This window comes from Pelodiscus sinensis, chromosome 3 (assembly GCF_049634645.1).
Source record: "Pelodiscus sinensis isolate JC-2024 chromosome 3, ASM4963464v1, whole genome shotgun sequence".
Classification (NCBI taxonomy): Eukaryota; Metazoa; Chordata; order Testudines; family Trionychidae; genus Pelodiscus; species Pelodiscus sinensis.
The window spans coordinates 194,769,844-194,785,311 of NC_134713.1; the positions used below are offsets into that span (position 1 = coordinate 194,769,844).

Sequence of the window (15,468 nt, forward strand, 5' to 3'; positions counted from 1 at the left end):
GATATAAATGGTCATCATCATCATCTTTAGCCAAGGGCAAGATTGGGTAGGGTTGACTTCCATTGATTTCTTGGCTTGGCTAATTACCTAGACTGCCTGCCACATCAAGTATAAGCCTAGTCTAGTATAAATATTGCTAATCGATAAATATTAACAGACTGTTTTGGAGGATAACTGGCTAAATAAGCGCATGAACTAGAGCTAAGAAAACAAAGAGTTCTTGTTACCCACTATCTTACATGGCATTGACTAACAAAGGATCAAAAGATGCTGATCTGAGCATGTCTCAGAACCTCTCTGATAATTTTTTTTCAGTGAACCACAAATCCCCACTTTTGCAGTTTATTGGGTGATCCTGCTTCTGTGGGTAGAGCCAGTGTAGGTGATGTCACGTATCCTGCATGCCTGGAGCAATCACATCACCTTTTGACCCTGCCTTGGGCATGGACTAAGACCTGAAATGCCTACCTGAAATGCCATTTCTGTTTTTCTTCCCTGATGGATGTGCTTATGCTGCTGTGATTGTGGGAAGATGGTGGGCTAATTCCTCCAGTGAGTGAAGACCTCGCCTGATTCAAACAGGAGAGTAACTTGTCAACTCCACCATCCCTCTTCAGTGTTGACTCTCGGGACAGCTGCTGCCAGGGGTTTTCAAACCGCAGGTTGCGACCCCGCACTGGGTGGTAGAATGTCAGGCACTGGGGCTGGTTGCTGCAGGGGGGTCAAGAGACCAGTGGGGGGGCTAAGGCAGCTACCTGCCTGTGCTGGCACTGCGCACTGCGCTGTGCCCCAGAAGTGGCTAGCAAAAGGCCTGGCTCCTAAGTAGGGGAGGGGAGAGCATCCAGGGCTCCGTGGTCTGCCCCTGCCCTGAGCACTAGCTCCACACTCCCATTGGCTGGGAACCTGCTGCCGGCTGCTTCTGGGGTGCAGCTTAGTCTGCGGTGCCAGGAGAGGCAGGAAGCTGTCTTAGCCCCCTACTGCTCCGCTGCCCCAGCCCTGACACCCCCACAAAGCTGGTTTCCCCTTCTACACCCCAAAGCTCTCCTCCTCAGCCCCACCCCAGGGCCCACACTCTAGTCAAATCATTTTGTGTTGGGGGCATCAACAATTTTCTGTAACTGGATCATGAGAAAAAAGTTTGCAAACCACTCCCCTAGGCATTGAGCTCGGCTGCAAGCAGAAAATAACCTATGCTGAGGAGTCTTTCGCTCTGTGCTCCCCCCTTCCCCATCTTCATTGAGAAAGGGCTGGAGGAGGAGATGGGAGTCACTCTCTTCCCTTGCCACAAAGCAGCATTCACTTTAGGCTTCCTACGTGCCTGGTCTTGGTACTACAGAGGTGTGAGTCACCTGCCCTGGCCCCTCCTATTTAATCCCTAGCGTTTGCAAATGCACATGTCTCCCAGGGACATCACTTCCTTCCCCTGCCGCTGCTTTCTGCAGCTCCCAAGGCTGGGAACGGCAATATGCGGCAAATGGGAGTTTCAAGTGGCTGGACCTGCAGAAGCTCTAACCCCGGTTAACTGCGTCCTGCCCGTGGGCTGCTTATTGCCCACTGCTGGTAGAGATGCTCACAGTAAAGACCAGCTCGTTCATGTAGGTAACTGAACAGCACCTGACTGAGCCGGACTGGATCAAAACTGGCAACCTAGCAATGAAAGATCTTCTGTTTCATCCCCATTCAGACTCTGTTTAAAATACCATTTCTACAAAGTGGCTTTTAATTTTCCGTGTGGGGCTTTATATTAATTTTTCTTTGGAGTAAGGCTGAGCCTGAGTCTCCAGTTAAGGCCCAGCAGTTACATTGAAGTTCCTGGCAGAACAATTCTAAGGTGGATGCAAGACTGCACTGTCCGTACAACTGTATGCCAATTTTGCAGCCCTGCTTCTTCCCCTTCATGCAATGAAAGACAAAAGAGAAAACAGAAGGATGATGCAAAGCCAGACATAGCTGTAACTATTCCAAATACCGCTACTGCACGTTTGTAAGGACACGCTCATCTGAAGTCATTCTCAGGCAGCAGGAGCCAGTCCAGTTCTATTTCCTATCCTTCTTGAGGCTTTTGTCTTGGCATCGTCTGGACTGTTAGAATATGCACAGTTCTGGGGGGAGCTGTAGTGAGTGACTGTGACAGAGCAGCAGAGGGAACACACAGCATCACGTAGTGTCTCAAACAAAACACAGAATAGATTTTTGACTAGAATGGAGAATTAAAAAAACAAAGTTAGTGGAGCCAAAGTCCCACTGAAATTCAGTAGGATTTGGGGCCCTGATTTCCTGAGGCCCTTTTGAGAATCCCAGCTTGTGGGTGAAACCTATGTCTTCGTGAAATCAATTGAAATTTTGCCATAGCGATGAGAAGGGTCAGAATTTCACCCAATATATTTAGGAGACCTTCTACCCCAATTAAAATGGAGTTCAGATTTTGTCCCATGGAGATGTTGACAGTTTCCTTTCAATCGCTTGTTAGTGTTAGTTAGTGTGTCAACTTGCTCTGTATATTTTTTATTTTAATCGGTTTGGAGTTTGCTGTTACTGATTTTTGAGAGAGTAAACATAAAATATGGTAATTCAGTGATCAAAGAGCTGTTTGTGTTGCACCAGATGCTCAACGTGCTTACAATTTTGAAAATAAATTACCTCTATATTTGACACTAGGGATGTGAATGACTAGTCACTCTTCCCCTCCGCTGCCTCCATCAGAAAGAGAGGCAGCAAGGGGGGGATAAAAGGGGATTCTTCAATGTGGCAGCCCTGCGTGGAGCCTGGGATCAGCTGGGGACTCCCTCACCAACCCCTGGCTCTGTGCGGCGCTGCCGCTTTGGAATTCCGTGTGGAGCTTGATGACAGACTCCCTACGGCATTTCAAAGCGGCAGCGCCACATGGAGCTCCGGGTTAGTGGAGTCCCCAGCTAACCCCTGGACTCCATGTGGCTCTTTCACCTTTGAAGTGTAGCAACAGCCCTAGGGCTGTTGCTACACTTCAAAGGTGGAAGTGCCCTATAGACTAATTGAATAGTCAGTCACTCAAAATTTAACATCCCTATTTGACACTAGCTGTAGCTAAATGTAAAATAGAAGTGTGTGTAGACATGGTTGCTACATGGCCAGTTCTTATTTGCTTACTCTCATTACATTAAGTACTTCTAATACAACTTTTATGATTTTCCAGACTCTGGGGTTTGTGAATCCATTGGTACCAACTATAAACAAGTGGGCAGAAAAGAGATAATGTATAAAATATTATAAATGCTTACACAAAGTACTTAGGCAAAGCAATTCTTAAGTCCTTGTTTTAAAAGGATTTATCCAGTGGATATGACTTGTAGTTCAGGCACAATCTCTGGAGTCCCATATGTAAAAACCCATTTATCATTTAATATCTATTGTATAGAAAAGAGATATGATGACAGTAGTGTGAAGGTAGCTGTATTTATTGGAATGAATATATGTTCGGACTAGATTTTCAAACTGGCAAAGTGGCTCTAATATATGAGCGTTTACAAGCATTTCTGTGTTTTCTGTCCTAAATCCTCATTCAGACTCATTTTAAAAACTGGAGATTAAATTGGAACAAAACTCAATTGTTGTTCACCAATAGAAATTTGGGGTAAATTGCTGATTTGGGCAGATGACTGTTTCAGTAATCAGATGTTTCAGAGCGGTAGCCATGTTAGTCTGGAACTGAAAAAAAGTAAAAAACACCGAATAGTCTTGCAACACCTTTGTGAGTAATAAAAAATGTCGATGGTATCATGAGCTTTCTTGGGTAGGCTCCTGATACCATCTACGTTTTTGTTAATTTCTAAGGTGCTGCAGGACACTTCGGTGTTGTTTGTTTGTTTGTTTGTTTGTTTGTTTGTTTGTTTGTTTGTTTGTTTGTTTGTTTTCTAGTAATCAGACACATGCTTGACAGACCAGTGGAAAAGCTACTGCTATATTAACTGTAAAAGAGGGTGGACAGGGAGAGTGAGTGTAGAAGAAAGAAACATTGAGGGCCTGGTTCTCATTTACACTAATGTCTTTTTATACTTGGACTTAAAGGATGGTTGATTACATTAAACTCACGTTATGGCTCCTTTAAACTGCCAGAGCAGTTCAAAGTGGTTTTGGTGTAAGTGTGAATCTGACTTGTAGTCATTGCACATGCTAGAAATAATGAAAAAATTAAAATATGGAAATAACCACAAAAATTTCCAATACTACTCTTTCTTTCAAAACAAGAGATGTCCTGCCATTCACCTTGAAATTGCCCCATGCTATTGCAGCAGCAAAGACAGAGGCCCAACTTGAAGACATTGCTCAGCTGGGACTGAGTAAGTATGATTATTTACATAGGGTTATTGCCCTGAATCATTGTAACCGTATCCATACTTGTGCAAAAAAAAAGTAAATTTGGCTCCGTTCATTTTTTTTAAAAGAAGATTTTGTTAAGTGTAATAACAATTGTCCCACCCAGTAGCACTGGGTTACCTTCCTATCCTGCGGATGAGCCTCTGTGATTTGATTTGCTACATTGCTGCCTCCTATTTTCCAGCTAGCTGTGTGCACACTGTTCCACAGAACACTGCATGCTGATCCAAATCCTTTCTCATCATCCTGAGAGCAGGGTTTGGTGCAGCCCCACATGCATTGCAGGCTCGAACCCGTGCTACTGAAGGTGGGATGACAGTTATTGGCTTGTACAACATAGCTCTGAGTTTGGTAATTGCTGGAAAATTGTAAATGAAACTCATTCTGAGCAATCTCTGTACTTGGATTAGCACATGCTTATGTCTACAAAGCAATTTAGGACTTAACTGTTCAGAGGTGTGCTGATCCAAACACAAGTAAAACCACCTCTAAGTAAATGTATTCACATTGGTATGATGAGTATTTTCAAATGGGGTGGAGGAAGGAGCAGGGTCATGTCCCTAGAAACTGCATGTTCCACTGCTAAAACAAATATGGGCACATCCCAAAATGTGCCTTGAGCCTAAAGCAGAAGTGAAACCTGACAGAAATTGAATATTGGCCTGGTGTTGAGCAGATTTGCAGCAACCAAGCAGTGGTGCTCTCAGGTCTTTTATCTGCACGAGACACACAACAATAAATCTGTGTGAGAAAATGCTGGAGAGCTTGTGAACAATGGCATTTATACCTCCTTTGGCCAGACTCCTCTAGTACTTCTTGCCATCAGGTGTACAAGGGGCTGAGATTCCAACGACACCCCAACCCACCTCACCATGCCCTTGTTTGGGTGCACGCACCTGACGGACATCCCCACGAGAGCGTATGCTCTATAGCCTGGCTGCAGTCTTGTGCTTTTGACTTACCTCAGTGACCAGTTACTGGTGCAAAATTAAAACCCAGAGCCGCCTCAGAGGCTCATTGCTGAGTAAAATCCTGTGATGCTCGTGACGTGTTACAGTGCAAGTCATTGTACTAAGGAAGAGCACACAGAAGTTTACTGAGCCAAAGTCTGCTCTTGCGTAAATACACCAGATCTGGAAAGATGCTGAGTGCTTTCAACTTCCACTTACTTCAGATAGAATTAGTGTGCCTTTGCCTCAGTTTCCCATCTGTAAAATGGGGTTAATAGCATTTCACTGCCTCACAAGTGGTTGTGAGGGAAAAATTGAAGAACGTCTTGTTTACTCCTTCTCCGAACTGAAGAACTAGGGGCCGCCAAATGAAATTAATAAGAAGCAGGTTTAAAACATATAAAAGGCTGTATATCTTCACACAACCCACAGTCAACCTGTGCAACTCCTTTCCAGAACATGTTGTAAAGGTCAAGACACTAACAGGGTTCAAAAAAGAACTAGAAAAGTTCTTGGAGGGTCGGTCTATCAGTGGCTATTAGTCAGGATGGGCAGGAATGGTGTTCCTAGCCTCCCTTTGCCAGAAGCTGAGAATGAGTGACAGGATGGATTACTTAATGATTGCCTGCTCTGTTCCTTCCCTCTGAAACACCTGGCATTGGTCACTGTTGAAAGACAGGATATGGGGCTAGGTGGACCTTTGGCTGTTCCAGTATGGCCATTCTTATGTTAAATCCATTTGTGTGTGAGACACTCCCCTGTGTGATCATAGGGGCCATATAAATATCTAAACAGTTTTTGAACATAGCTGTCAAGTTAGTGTCTGAATTTTTGTCTGATTATTTCATTTTTGTGCTAGGCAAGCTGAAGCATGTTGAACACCTGTAATATAGTTTGTAGGAGTCCATGGGATTGGTGAAGGAACTAGTGTCTGATTTCCATAGACTTTCTCAGATGTTTTACTGGGGCTATGAGGACACTGCAGTTATGATTTGTCAAGTTTGTACAGATTTTTTTCATACTTTTTGCTGATGGCCCTGCATATTCAATCTATTTATGTGCTGCTGATTATCTTAAAACCTCAAAGAAATTGTGTAATTACCAGTGCACAGCTGCAAGTTGAAACACTTAAAGACACGAATGCCTGATCAGCATGGCTAAAGATAGTATCTGGCAAGGAACAAAAACGGATTCCAACCTCGTGCATAGCTTTTTTTTTTTTTTTTTTTTTTTTTAAAACACCAAATGAAAATATAGTATTCCCCCCCAGATTCCAGGGGTCTAATCTTCTGTGTATGAGGTTAGTGCTCATTATCACAAGCTGAAAATCTGGCTCTTCTTTTTTAGTCAAGGTGCTGAATATTAGATCAGAGTCTATTTCAGTCTCAATACAGGAAGAATGGATACTTTATAGCAATCCTTTTTTCTGTATATCCCAATTTACTTGCAAATTTAGCTGCAAAGTCTCCTATGAAGATTCATATTGGCCAAGATATTTATAAACTCTGTAGACACATAGCTGCAGCCTACATGTTTAGCATTTAGTTTTGTCTGGCAGTGTTTTCTGAGGCTCATTTAAGAATTTTTTTTTAAGCTTGCCTAAGTTTTCCATGCTTCAGCATTGTTCTATTGAGTTGAATGTTCTGAAAGCCATCTGCATAATATTTAAATGTTTATGTTAACACAATAATGATTTTCAGATTTTTGGAGTTCTCCGGCTAACAAGAGCCCCCCAAATCCTTCACCTCCCCGTAGGCCTCTGCCCTCAGACAATGCCTCCAAAGACTCACGTCAGCTCTGCCTTATAAATGGAGTGCATTCTATAAGAACCAGAACGCCTTCGGAGCTGGAGTGTAGCCAGACCAACGGAGCCTTGTGTTTTATTAATCCTCTCTTCTTAAAAGTGCACAGCCAGGATGTTAGTGGAAGTTTGAAAAGGCAGAGCCCAAGAACTCAAGATGTGAATGGCACAGAGAGGCCTCGCTCCCCCCCACCCAGACCTCCGCCACCTTCTATTAATAGCCTTCTCACAAGTCCGCAGCTCTCCAGGACTATAAAGCAGGCGAGCATGCCAGGAACAGTCAACCATAACAAACATAGGAACTTGGATTTGCTGCAGAAGAAACCAACCCCTATTCCGCCTCCGCGTCTGAAGAAGCAGGCTGTTTGCTTAGAAGGGGAAGGTAATGCAAAGACCTTGGAAGTAATTCGATCTAGTCATAACTCAGTGTGTGGGTCAGAAGCTGTTAGCATTCCAGGTGAAGCTCTGTGTGAGCAAAATTTAGCTGCTTGCAGAAAAACCTTGGCTGCAAACTCTGAGTCACAAGTACCGTGGAATGGAGGCAGGCAGAGACTGAGCGACATGAGCATTTCCACCTCCTCCTCTGACTCGCTGGACTTTGATCGGAGCATGCCGTTGTTTGGCTATGAAGGGGACACTAACAGCAGTCTGGAGGACTTTGAAGGGGAAAGTGACCAGGAAAGCATGGCACCCCCTTTGAAGCCCAAAAAGAAACGGCACAGTTCATTTGTTCTCCCCAAGATTGTGAAATCCCAGCTGAGGAAAGTAAGTGGAGTGTTCAGTTCCTTCATGACTCCCGAAAAGAGGATGATCAAGAAAATTGCAGAGATGTCCCAGGACAAGCGCACTTATTTTGGGTGCTTGGTGCAGGACTATGTCAGCTTTCTCCAGGAGAATAAGGAATGCCATGTTTCCAGTACTGACATGTTGCAGACAATTCGGCAGTTCATGACACAAGTGAAGAACTATTTGTCCCAAAGCTCTGAACTGGATCCCCCCATTGAATCACTGATTCCAGAAGACCAAATAGGTAAGAAAACGTTGTGTGTCGTGTTTTACATGCCCTTAAAATAATATTCTGAATCTATGGTCTAAGTCTTTAAGCCAGATTTGCAGATACAAATTTTTCTAGCAAAATTCAAAACCACTTCTTCTGTTTTGTTTTTGTGCTTTTTTTAAGTAAAGCTTGATGCAAAAGTCCTGTATACCCGTGTTAAAGCGGGAACAGTTTCTGAAAAGTTTCCATTAAAATTATAATGGTGAATGCTGGACTTAATGTATAAGTGATAAACTTTTTTTTTTATAATTGTAGTGTTGAAATGTTACATTGGTAGGATATGCCCTGCCGTATTTCTCTGCGTTACATGGAAATATTTTTAGTATCTATTTTAAAAAGTATATACACGTGTACACCCCTCATATTTAATCATATATGGCAACCACAAAATTAAAATACATTATAAATGAGCAACAGATGGTGACATGGAGAGATTTCATAGCTTAGTATACAAATACTCTCTCATTCTTTATTGGCAACTTGCACTGTCTCCACTTGGTGGTGTGATACAAACAAGAGATTTTTATAAAAAGGGGAAGGAGATGCTAATCTCTGGATTTCTGTGCCCCTCTGTTGCATGTCTGTAAGTGTGTTATAAGTGTCTGAAAATGAATTTTATGTTTAGGTTCGCATTTTACTAACAGAAGGATTTATGTATGCACAAAAGTGAAATAGTTGGATGAATACACGTGTTTTACTAACAAACAATGACTTGTGTGTGTACAAAAGTGAACTAACATAAAAACTCTGAATGTCCCTTAGTCTTGATGTGTGTCAGCGGTTTTTGTAAAAGTTTGTAAGGCACATTTGAGGTTAACATCCTTGAGGGAGAAATACTTTCCTTGTGAGCTCATTTCAGTCATAATTTGCTTGTTTTCTCCCCTCACTTCAGTGTGCTAACAGTTTGGCTAGTGAATAATTCAGTGACTTTTAAAATTGGCATCTCTTTCTTTCACTGGCAATGATTAATGTTTTTGTTTTGAAATTTTGAAACTTATTGACTAAGAGGCGCTTTTGTCACTTTGTTAGTCAATGCTGCGGGAGAGAAGTTAACAAGTACTGCCAAGCAAATAATACACTCAGAAAAGTTTGTCCAGTAAAATCAAGAGTATTTAAAAGATTCTGATTGCTTTAGTTAGAAAAATAAAAGTATTGTGTGGACATTGTGTTGAGGTTTTGATCTATACAAATATTTGTTGAGTTTCTCCATAATCTTAGATGTTTGAGAGAGAAATACAGAGCCTCTTTTTTGTGAATTGATCAAGGTTTGATTTTCAACTTGCACTGTTCCTTGCAAAGGGTGTGGTTCAATCCAGCTGGTGGGGTCTCATAATAGCTTGCTAAAATGCTTGCCTTGAATGGCTCAGTAAATTATTGTAACCAAACTACATTGATTTTCTTCAGTGATAGAAAGTCTGACCTTCTTTGTGAAGGGTTTTTTTTTCTTCTAAATAATTGTTTTATTATGTGAGGAAGTTCAAGCAAACATGGAACTTGCATTTGAACAATCTGTTGTCTTCACCACTACTGGAGTCTGCAAATAACCACAGAAGAGTAGGAACATTAAATGTTGTTGACCTAAGCAGATAGTTATGTAGCAGACAGACTTAGTCATCCTACATAGCAGAACCTTTTACAATAGAACAAAGACCCGTCTAACCTCCCATCTAGTGTTTTATTTCACGGCTTGGATACTGAATTGCAACCAGATTTGTGACTACACACAGTGTATTAATTCATAATTACTATTAAAGTTACATTGTGAGACAAAGGGCTGGACTAGTACGCACTTAGGTCAACATAGGGCGGATTAAGTCAACCTAATTATGTCAGTATCTACACTACAGTCTTCCTCCCACCCATGTATGGGCTTGTTTTAGGGATAAAAACCTGTTTAATCAGTTACCTGGTTAAACAGGGAGAGGGGCTGCTGGGGGGGGGGGGAGGAGGGGCTGGTGCAGCCTTCCCTTCCATGGGTGAGGGCTGCTCCCCCACCTGCGGCATGCTGCTCCTGCCAGACTGGGGTGCAGGGAGGTGGTATAATTCTGGGCTTAGTTAAGCCCAAAGTATTTAGGCATCAGAGTTCCAGTTTCTGAGAGTTCTGTTTAATTAGTTGTGTGACTGTGTGTAGCTTTTCTCAGACTCCTGATCTCAAAACATACTGTAGGTCAGGGCTACTCAACTTTGGAAGCCCTGGGGGCCACAATGATACCCAGAGCACATGCCGAGGGCCGCAATTTAACCGCGGCTGCAAATCTATGCAAATAGCTTATTTCACAGGGATGGGCATGAATACAAAGATTAAGGCAAGACTACACAACACGCAGGCCCCATTTAAGTCAGTTCTGCTGATATTAATAAAATGCAACATTTACCCAGTTTCCACCCATATGACAGCACTTTCAATGAGCAATGACAGTTGAGCAATTTAACTACTAAAACACACATCAACCGAAGGCCATTGTATTGATTACTGCCTAAGCCTCAGCCCCAGCACAGACCTATTTCACCTCAGCCTCGCTGCCTGGCTCAGTCGACTATTTGATTAGTTGATTAATCTAATTTTAACATCCCTATTTCTGCCAAACCATCAAAAGAACATACACCAACCTTTCTAATTATTCCTGACAGATGTTACCTAATTTGAATTTTGTAGACTTTTGAAATAACAGCCTTCCCCTGGTTAAAAAAACGAACGAAGAAACAAAAAACAATATAGGCTCCTGTGCACTAGGACTCAGCAGAGAATGTGTGTATTCCTCTTTGGCCCCAGTTTGGAAATGATGGGGGAGCTTTGCAAAGGCATAAAAAGGAGTTAGGTGCCTCAGTTCCATGGGAGTTGGGGGCCTAGCTGTGGCTGCCTTTAGTGCCTTTGAAAGTCTCACTTCTAAATGTGGGAACTTCTTTTTTCTATTTTGTATTGCTAGGACAGTAAAAGTGGGTAAATAAATATACATTGTAAGGTGGAATTTCAAAGAGCCCAAAAGGATTTGGATAATTAAATTTCTATGGAGTTTAGGTTCCCAATATTTTAGGATGTTTTGAAAATACTCTCCTAACCCATTTCATGAGTCAGTAGAAACAAAACTGAATGCAAAGTGTTAAATCCATGTCTTATCTGTATACACACAAAATAGAAATCAAGACTGGTTTAGGAAAACCCAGGTTGAATTTAGAGTTCACTGGTGTTTGATGTTGGATACTATTTATGTTTCATCTTTGTGTCACCTGATAAAACAATAACCTGATTTCTTCTTCTGTACCTGCCCAAAAAAGATTAATGTGAATGATTAGTCAAAGCAGTTGGAGCTAGAAAGGATCTAAACTAAGAATGTTAAATTGTGGTTAATTTACTAGGCGAGTAGTCGATGGAATTTCCATCAACTACTCGACTAGTCCATAGGCACTTCTGCATTCCTTCTTTGAAATGTACCAGAGCCCTCGCTGGGGACACCGTGTGCAGCCCGTGGCCAGCGGGAAGTCCCGCTGACTCAGGGCTGCACACGGATGCCTGCTTAGAAATGCACAAGAGTGCCCAGCGGGGGCTTTTATGCATTTCAAAGCGGCAGCGCAGGGGGGATTCTGAGTTCCCCGCTGACCCCAGGCTCCATGCTGCGCTGCCCGTTTGAAATGCCACGCAGAGTTGAGATCGGCTGGCCGTGGGCTCCGCGTGGCATTTCCCCAGAACCCAGAGTCAGTTGTGCAGAGCCTGGGATCAGCTGTGAGATGCTACCCCTTTGAACACTGCACAGCTGAGTGCTGCCCTTTGAAGTACCTCCTCTTCCCCCTCCCCCCTTTGCTGCCTCTGTCTGATAGAGGCAGCGGGGGGGGGGGGGGGGAGGAGCAGAATCGACTAGACAGCTAGTCTTGAACATCCTTAATCTAAACAACTCAACAGCTCTAGCCTGACTCCCAAATTTAGGCCTATCCCAAGAAATTCCTGGATTAAATATAAACTGCCAATATTGAGTGGTGGGTTCTGGCACTTAGAGCTGTTCTGGGTGTGCTTTTTAAGGTTTGTATTGTTAAGCCTGTTAGTGTCAGGTGTGGAATTAGCTAGTCCCTTCATCCAGGGCCTCCTTTGTCACAGATAGTTCCAAGATTGAGAAATCGGAGGCCATGTTCTCTTGTGGTGAGAAATCAGAACTGAGACATGTGACATTTAGTTTCTTTTCCTAACTGTACCTCTAACTTGCTATGTGACTTTGAGCAATCACTTAATTCCCTGTCCTTCAGTTGCTCCTTTTTGTAAGAAGAGAATAATGATGTACACAGTGCCATTTAGTGTAATGTCTGTAAAGCTTCAACATACTCTCAGGAAAGCTGCGAAGGTAATGCCACCAAGGTAGTCCACTAAGCATAGGAAGCCTAGCGTTTCTGCACTAAACTGTATCTCTCTTGTGGCTGCATGTGGTATAGTCCCAAACTGCTGATGCATGCAGGATTTTGAGAAATCCCCAAATTAGCCTAACACAATATAGTCTGTAGCAGTTTCCATCCCCACTGTATCTAGAAAAGCTTTTTATTTTTGGTCTTCCAGCCTTTTCAAACCAAAGAGCCAAACTACTTCAAAATTCAGAACAAGTACTCAAAAGAGAGCTGTATAAGAATGCCCAGTTGCATGCCTGAAAATATACAACTTACTATTATCGATAATTGACATAATGATTAATAATAGTGTAAATGACACATACTCACAGACTTTATTTAATGGGACTTCTGCTGTTGCATCTTTTTGCACATTTCTTTGACGTTTATATCTTAAATAGTCAAATCCAGCTTCATGCACGCATTCAGGCTGTCTTTTGTCAGTCTTATGGCAGGGGACTGGGGATGTGGGCGTACAGAGTCTGGGGATGTATGAGTTTGAGGATGTGGGGTAAGAGGGGCTCAGAACAGGGGGTTCAGGTGTATGATGGGTTCAGGGTTGGTGCGTGGGAGGGTGCAGGAGTGTTATGATGCTGCAGCCAGATGGAGGCTGTGCACCAATGGGAGCTTGTTGGCCAGGCTTCATTTTTAAATCAAGTAAATATTCTGTCCAACACAAAAGGTTTCGACGTCTTTATGGCAGGAGTTGGGAACCAAAAAACCCTTAAGTTTAAGGCCTCAGACCAGATTTACTCTTCTGGGGCTTCAGGGTTAGTGGATTTTGTGGGCCCCCAGGTTCTGGATTGGGCCCAAAAATGAGGGGGTAAGTGTGTGGGACAGGGCTGCCAGTGAATGAGATAGGGATGGCTGGGCAGGAGATGGGATGTGGAAAGGGATGAGGGTGCGAGGTCTGGCCAGGCGGCAGGAGCAGGCTGCAGGGTTGGCTGCATGACCGGGGGCAGGAGGGGATTTTTGGGCAGGGGGTGTCTGGCCTAAGGGTGTTACATAGTCAAGTCACCTCATGAATTCTTACCAGTTAATCGACTATTCTGTCGTCCCCAGGGTGGGGCCAGCAGCCAGCGAGCTCTGTCCTCACTCCTGAGGAGCCCCCTGCCACTCAGTGCTGCTGCCCCTAGGGTTGCCAGGTGTCCGGTTTTCTCCCGGACGGTCCGGTATTTGCACCGTCTGTCCGGAAGAAAAATTCAGAAAATACCAGGCATGTGCAATGTCCAGTATTTTCTGAATTCCCAGCTGGGTGCCGGACTGAAGCCTGGCAGGGGCGGGGGAGCAACTAGGAGGCGGGGCTGCGATTGGTGCTGGGAGCCCTGTGGTCGCATGCAAAAGCCGGGTGGGGTGGCGCAGGGCGGGGGGGGGGGGGGGAATGACTCCCAGCCCTGCCCCCACCCAGCTACTGCTCCCAACTAAAGTGAGTGCCTGCTGGGGGCGCGGCCTGAAGAACTCCTGCAACCCCCCCTCTCCCTCCTGCCAAGTCTGCTTCCCGACCCCCTTTGTCTGGGCCCTCCTCTCCTCCCGTCTAGCCCCATGGCCACCGGCCCTCCCCACAGCTCTGCTTCCCGCCCCCCCCCCCTTTCTGGCCAGCCCTATGACACCCCCCCCCCGGATGTCCCCCCCCACCAGCTCTGCTTCCTGCCCCGCCCCCCTCACAGCCAGCCCCGCCCCCCTCCCGGCATGCCCTGCCCACGATCAAGTGTGTCCGTTTTTTTGGTGGGGGTCTGCCTGGCAACCCTAGCTGCCTCTATAAGAGGCAGCAGCACAGGGTGCCAGGCGGGAGTGGGTCCGCAAAGGGAGCCAGTTTAAAAATCAGCTCCCCTTATGGACCAGCAGCCTGTTGCCCTGCACTGCTGCCTCTGATATAGAGGCCGCAGCGCAGGGTGGCAGCAGCCCCTGTCTAGGGGGTCTGAGCTCCTGGACCCAGCGTTGCCAGCACTGAGCTGGGCTGCCCACCCAGCTCCTAATATACTTTAATGCAGAGCTGCAGCAGGGGTAGGTCCTGGGCCCATGGCAAGGCAGGACTGAGCCACGCTGCTGTCTAGCCTGCTAAAAAATGTACTGGCCGGAGTGTGCGTAGTCTATCACATTAACCTTTACGCTTTTGCTTATTGGTTAATCAACTACACTATTACATCCCTAGTCTGGCCTGGGGAAGGCTGTCTGGCCATGGGGCAGAGGATGGGGGGGGTGCGTGGCTAGGAGGCGGGGGGGCGTGTGTCTGGCCATGGGGCAGAGGATGGGGGGTGTGTGTCTGGACATGGGGCAGAGGATGGGGGGGGTGCGTGGCTAGGAGGCGGGGGGCGTGTGTCTGGACATGGGGCAGAGGGTGGAAGCAGGGGCAGATGAGGGTTTTGCGGGGCCCAAGGCAGCACAATTTCGCGAGGCCCCCCCTTTGACACGGTGCATGCGCTGTGGCGCCACGGTGCATGCGCGGGGCCTCTTGAAGCCCGGGGCAGCCGCCCCGCTCGCCCTGCCCTATATCCGCTGCTGGGTGGAAGGTGTCTGGGCTGGGCGCAGATTGTTTGGCCAGGGGGCAGAGGGGAAGGGGAGTCTGGTCTGGGGGGATGAGTGAGGAGGTGGGGGTCTTGGCATGAGGGGTTGGGGGGCACTTTCTTGTTTTTGCACCGTGTGGCTGGCTGCTTCTCCCATTCCCTAGCAGGAAGCCTCCAAGAAGGGTTCGCAGGGGAGGCCTGCAGGAAATGTCCTGGGGGAACAAATTATCAGCGCTGAGGGAGCCATCTTTGGTTCCTAGTTTCCCGCAGGCCAGGGTAAGGAAAACGCTGTCATGCCAAGCCATGTTTAGCTCAGCTTGTTCCCTGCATGCTGGATCCAGCACGGAGCCTTTCTCCCCTCTCTTCCTCCCCCCTCCCCCCAGGAATCTGGCGCTGACATTCCAATCTTGTGGGGGTCTGAAAGGCTGTAGCACC

At 45.5% G+C, this 15,468-nt stretch overlaps 1 protein-coding gene across 5 annotated transcripts in view; it reads left to right on the forward strand.

Moving 5' to 3' along the window:
* The window catches only part of RIN2 (Ras and Rab interactor 2), a 124,397-nt gene that overhangs the window by 89,733 nt on the left and 19,196 nt on the right, over positions 1-15,468 (forward strand). For all 5 annotated transcript variants that reach the window (XM_075925778.1, XM_075925779.1, XM_006118558.3 and 2 more), the window contains exons 7-8: positions 4,225-4,316; positions 7,004-8,134. In XM_075925778.1, the coding sequence (XP_075781893.1) occupies positions 4,225-4,316; positions 7,004-8,134 (1,223 nt within the window). The remainder of the gene's footprint in view (positions 1-4,224; positions 4,317-7,003; positions 8,135-15,468) is intronic.